Source organism: Hypomesus transpacificus, chromosome 17, assembly GCF_021917145.1.
Source record: "Hypomesus transpacificus isolate Combined female chromosome 17, fHypTra1, whole genome shotgun sequence".
In the NCBI taxonomy this organism is placed as follows: domain Eukaryota; kingdom Metazoa; phylum Chordata; class Actinopteri; order Osmeriformes; family Osmeridae; genus Hypomesus; species Hypomesus transpacificus.
This window is the reverse complement of record NC_061076.1, coordinates 17,248,697-17,254,587: the sequence shown is the minus strand read 5'-3', so window position 1 is coordinate 17,254,587 and position 5,891 is coordinate 17,248,697. Positions and strand designations below refer to the sequence as shown.

General features: G+C 52.6%; 1 protein-coding gene across 1 annotated transcript in view; it reads right to left on the bottom strand.

Annotated features, from left to right (window-relative positions):
- Nucleotides 1-2,295: 2,295 nt before the first annotated feature.
- LOC124479541 (ras-associating and dilute domain-containing protein-like) overlaps nucleotides 2,296-5,891 on the bottom strand; it is a 15,080-nt gene continuing 11,484 nt past the window's right edge. The window contains exons 10-13 of the mRNA XM_047038315.1: nucleotides 5,186-5,606; nucleotides 3,606-3,706; nucleotides 2,886-3,025; nucleotides 2,296-2,643 (exon numbers count right to left, since the gene is read on the bottom strand). Coding sequence (XP_046894271.1) covers nucleotides 2,403-2,643; nucleotides 2,886-3,025; nucleotides 3,606-3,706; nucleotides 5,186-5,606 — 903 coding nt within the window. The 3' untranslated portion in view covers nucleotides 2,296-2,402. The remainder of the gene's footprint in view (nucleotides 2,644-2,885; nucleotides 3,026-3,605; nucleotides 3,707-5,185; nucleotides 5,607-5,891) is intronic.

Genomic DNA, 5,891 nt, shown 5'->3' with positions numbered 1-5,891 from the left:
CAATTTACTGACTCAAAACATGCAAAGGCTCATGGGTAAATGGACGTGCCTCTGTCCTTCACCTACTGATCCTCAACAGCAGTAGGGTTAGGTTAGGGTTAACAGTAGGGCTAGGGTTAGCAGTAGGCCTCCCCGACTCTATCATGAGAAGGTCTGTACCTAAACCGACTGCTGGACCCTAGTCTGTAGTCAGCAGCAGGAACCAGCTGGTCTGTAGTCAGCAGCAGGAACCAGCTAGTCTGTAGTCAGCAGCAGGAACCAGCTAGTCTGTAGTCAGCAGCAGGAACCAGCTGGTCTGTAGTCAGCAGCAGGAACCAGCTAGTCTGTAGTCAGCAGCAGGAACCAGCTAGTCTGTAGTCAGCAGCAGGAACCAGCTGGTCTGTAGTCAGCAGCAGGAACCAGCTAGTCTGTAGTCAGCAGCTGTACCTGAACCCTGGTCTGTAAGACTCCTCTCTCAGCATCTCTACACCTGGTAGCGCTCCTGGTAAAACAGGACTCCTCTCTCAGCATCACCTGGTAGCGCTCCTGGTAATGAGCACCAGCCACTGAGGACACGTGTGGAGCTTTTAAATGCAACACAATAAAACACCCCATATTTAGCTGGATCTCAGGGCCGAGGGGGGGCCGAGGGGGGCCGAGGGGGGCCGAGGGGGACCGAGGGGGGCCGAGGGGGGCCGAGGAGGGGCCGAGGGGGGCCGAGGGGGGCCGAGGAGGGGCCGAGGGGGGCCGAGGGGGACCGAGGGGGACCGAGGGGGGCCGAGGGGGGCCGAGGAGGGGCCGAGGGGGGCCGAGGGGGGCCGAGGAGGGGCCGAGGGGGGCCGAGGGGGACCGAGGGGGACCGAGGGGGGCCGAGGGGGGCCGAGGAGGGGCCGAGGGGGGCCGAGGAGGGGCCGAGGGGGGCCGAGGGGGGCCGAGGAGGGGCCGAGGGGGGCCGAGGGGGGCCGAGGAGGGGCCGAGGGGGGCCGAGGAGGGCAGGGGAGCTCGAAGGTCTTGTCAGCAGATGAAGACATCCCAACCTGCAAACACTCACTGCAGGAAGGTTACTTTAATTGTGTGTGTGTGCATCAATGTGTTTCAGTGTGTGTTTGCATGTGCATGTGCGTGTCTACGTGTAGTACTGTTTTGGTGTGTGCGTGCGCGGCTGGGTGGTTTATGTAGTGGAAAGTGCAGCCCAGTGGAAACCACAGGGCAGCTCTAAACTTGGTGTGTTGTGATGTGGTGGGCCAGTAAAGCGTGCCCAGGGAGACACACCCGAGTGTCCCCCTCCTTCTCCTACCCCCTGCCTCCTCCCTCCCTCCCCCTCCTTGAAGACTTGCCCTCCTGTAGGGTTAAGGGTTAGTCCCTTCCCCTGGCTCCTGGAGATCTATCCCCCAGTTGTAATAAAGGACCCGTGCTCAATCTTCTTTTTCCCTTTAAATCAAAGATATTTAATATTCAACATATATATAAAATACAGGACAATATAAATATAGAAAATGTAATACGCTTATTCTTTTGGTTGACAATAATACTGAAGATGTAACACTGCCGGCCTGACAAAAAAATCATATTTGTTGAATCCGGAGGGCTGTCCTTGTATGGAGGAGTGGAGCCATACAACAGGGGCCCTGTCTCATTAGGGACCATGGTTCCCACTTGTGTACAAAACGAGAATTAGTCTGAATATACAATTGAACACAAGGCATGGAAATGGTTCACATTTGGACTTGTTTGAACAAAAACTACATCCACAGTATTGACAAGTGTTTACAACATAAAACAATTCCAGTTATTAAGAAATGAGTTGCTAATATTTGTATATTATTTGTTACAAATATTGTATGAGCTCTGTGTAGCAGTTTTCAGGTAGAGAGGTGGATGTAAGGGGGAAGGCATAACCAGGGGTTACAACACATGACTGCAAGCTGTAGGTTTAAATTCCCCCTGTACTATACATAACTTTGGACAAAATAAAGAGTATGATGTTATGTCCTTGAGCTACCTTGGTGTATCCAGGCTCATGAACAGCAGAGTGAGATCTGTTCAGGTCAGAAAGGTTCAGAAAAACGTTGGTAGATGAGGAGGAATAACAGTTTGAGTCAGTATTTAGGTGGCAGTCTGTAGCTGCTAGTGGAGCTGACTGTTATTGTCCCTCCTCGCCAGCAGCCAGAAATGATCTTGTAGAGGCAAAAATAGCTCTGTGGTCCAGCCTGGCTCTGCCCTCCGCAGCCACGGCTATCTTCTCTTCCCCTCTCTCCTCACGTCCCATCTCTCCTCTTCTCTCCTCACGTCCCATCTCTCCTCTCCTCTCTTCCCCTCCAGTTATTTTCTTCTCCTCCCTCTTCTCCACACCTCCTTCTGTAACCACAGTCATCCTCCTCTCTCCACCAACTGGGTCACAGAGGGCTTCCAGGGTCTGGAGCTCAGCACCTAGTGGCTGAGGTGATGCCTGGGGCTGAGGTGAGGCCTGGGGCTGAGGTGAGGCCTGGGGCTGCGGTGAGGCCGGGGGCTGAGGTGAGGCCTGGGGCTGAGGTGAGGCCTGGGGCTGCGGTGAGGCCGGGGGCTGCGGTGAGGCCGGGGGCTGCGGTGAGGCCGGGGGCTGAGATTGTCTTGGCCACCAACAGTCGCAAAGTTTTTCTCGACGAGCGAATCAGCTCACGGCCGCTGTAAGGGAGGGAGGGGAGGGAGGGATGTAGAGAGAGAAGGGAGAGAGGGACACAGGTACACTTGCACTTATAGCGATTCATGTTGTTTAATTGTAACTTGTTTAACTACATGCTCTTATGGTTCTTCTCTTTGGCACTAGAGAGAGAAGGGAGAGAGGGATGTAGAGAGAGTAACTATACTATACTACACAATGTGTGAGTAACTCCAGGTCTATGGGAGTACCATACTGTGGGACTTACACGTGGTACTCCATGCCCACCAGGCTGATACCGTTCACAGCCAGGATGCGGTCGCCTGGTCCCAGTCTGTGGCAGCCTGCTGCAGGAGAGTCTGGAACCACTGACTTGATGTAAATACCACTCACCCTCAAAGAACACTTCTAGAGAGAGAGAGAAAGAGGGGGAGAGGAGAGAGAGAGAGGGGGGAGAGAGGGGGAGGGGGGAGGGAGAGACGAACAGGGAGAGAGAGATAGAGGGGGAGAGGAGAGAGATAGAGGGGGAGAGGAGAGAGATAGAAGGGGAGAGGAGAGAGAGACGTGGAGGGGGGAGAGAGGGGGGGGGAAGACAGACGAAGAGGGAAAGAGAGAAAGCGGGGGAGAGGAGAGAGAGATAGAGGACAGAGAGAAAGAGGAAAGAGAGAGAGGATGAGGAGGGAGGTCTGTGACACACAAACCTTAACTATGATGTTGTACACGACTAAAGGACGACAGGACTGTTACACACTACAGGACTGCAGTTCTCTCTAAGGCCTAGAGGGGGAGCTGTGTCCAGCAAGTCTCCCAGGTGCAGTCAGGTTCCTATATTATCAAGACCCTGCAGCCCAATGCTCCAACCACCAAGCTACACTGTACATCATCTTACATTTTCAGTCGTTTATAAAATTGCTTCAGCTATTCTCCATTGTCCTATACAACGGGTGGAAGGAGGAGAATGTGATTGGTCAGCTCAGCTGTCACTCACCAGTCCGTCCACCAATGCAAGGCCCAGACCGTGAGGACCTCTGTGCAGCTCCACAATGAACACATCATCATCACCAGTCCTCCTGGTACTACAGCCGACAGCTGGCAGAGAGAGGGGAAGAGAGAGAAGGAAGAGAGAGAGAAGAGAGAGAAGAGAGAGAGGTAGAGAGGGAGAAGAGTCCAAAGAGATTATTGAACCAAACTTAACCTGAGCTTGTTCTAACGTTATACTATGATCAGAGACACACACACACACGCTGGGGCAATATGAGAGACAGATGCAGGGTAAACATTACAGCAAGTGTGAGCATTACATCTGACCTGAGACCAGCCTGTTACATCTGACCTGAGACCAGCCTGTTAGATCTGACCTGAGACCAGCCTGTTACATCTGACCTGAGACCAGCCTGTTAGATCTGACCTGAAACCAGCCTGTTAGATCTGACCTGAGACCAGCCTGTTAGATCTGACCTGAGACCAGCCTGTAAACCAAAAGGGGTACTCTCACAGCTTAGACATGCTAATGAGAACCAGGCTGGACCAGACACATGCTTAACACGCACAGGACTCAAGCTAAAACACACTAAACACATGTTGAGACATGATGGAACAGTGCTATGAGAGCTGATCCGGGGAATCACCATGTGGGGCAGTGGCCGGTCACCACCACCTGACCAGCCTAAACACCAACTCTCTCACACTCACTCTCTCTGTCTCTCTACCTCTCTCTGTCTCTCTCTGACTCTCTCTCTCTACTTCTCTCTCTCTATCTCTCGCTGCCTTACTCTCTCAACCTCTCTCTCTCTACCTCTCTCTGCCTCTCTCTCTCTAACTCTCTCTGTCTCTCTCTGCCTCTCTCTCTCTGTCTCTCTCCATCTCGTCCTCTCTCTTTCTCCCCTCCTGTTACCCCCTCCCCTAACTCCCTTCTACCCCTACCAAATTCCTCAGGTCTAGCCAGCTGTAAACCTCCATCATGTGTGTTTAGGACAGGGCGATATATCGAATATTAGCGATAATGTCGCAATAATTTTGACGGCGATGTAAAATGTTAAACCGTTTGTTACAAACTGAAAATTGGACGCGCACAGGCACTTTTTTTGCCTCTCTTTTTGTCTACATAAGGACCTCTGCATGAATTGTTCCATGTGAGGTCCATTTTGTCAAGTTGCAAGTACCATGTTATGGCAACTGCTTAAATTTGCACTACACATGTTTTACTTTGTAACAATAGCTGTTCTATCAACAACAATCTAAATCGTTTTTGTTGTTTTCTAATGGGGGCAGAGGAAATCATGTTTTTTATTATTTAAATGCAAATGCAAACAGATCAAAATGTATATTTCTGTTGCCGTGCTAAATGGCGTTGTGTCCTTGGACAAGGCACTTCACCCTATTTGCCTCGGGGGAAATGTCCCTGTACTCTGGATAAGAGCGTCTACTAATTGACTAAATGTAAATATATCGAATATCGTAATTTTTTTGACAATATCGAGATATACTTTTTTAAAGATATCGGCCAGCCCTATGTGTGTGTGTGGTATATACCATATATGTATATACTGTGTTGATTGGCCAACCTACTGGGCGTCTGTCCTCGCGGCCCCTCCTGCAGCCCTGCCTCCAGAGGGCCTCGGTCCAGAGGGCCTCGCTCCAGAGGGTCTCGCTCCAGAGGGCCTCGCTCCAGAGGGCCTCGCTCCAGAGGGTCTCGCTCCAGAGGGCCTCGCTCCAGACCCTGGGGGGTGTTGGGGGGGTTGAGGAGGCAGGAGGGGTCCAGCGCCATGCTCCGGGGGCTCTTCCCCGACCCAGGCAAGGAGCTCTGCAGCTCCAGGCTACGTAGCTTCTGGGTGAGGACCGCCCGGGCCCCCGCTCCACTGCTCAGGCTGCCCTGAGGGCCTCGGGGCTGGGGGGCCGCTGGGGGGTCCGCAGGGGCCCTTCTGAGGGGGGCCGTGGCAGGGGGAGGAGAAGAGGGAAACTGGATATCAGGGGGGGTGCTGTTCATAACCTGAGGGAGAAGTGAGGTGAGGGAACAGAGAGAGACAGAAGGAGAGAGAGAGGGAGGTGGGAGAAGGGGAAGAGAGGGGAGGGGAGAGAGAGAGAGAGAGAGAGAGAGAGAGAGAGAGAGAGAGAGAGAGAGAGGAGGTGGGAGAGGGGGGAGAGAGGGGAGGGGAGAGGGGAGGAGAGGTGAGATGAGATGGTTAAAATAAGAACCAGATGGAGAAGCATCAAAAGAAAATGAGAAGTGTCTCATCTAGCTACCATAACAACGACCATAACAAATAGTTATGTC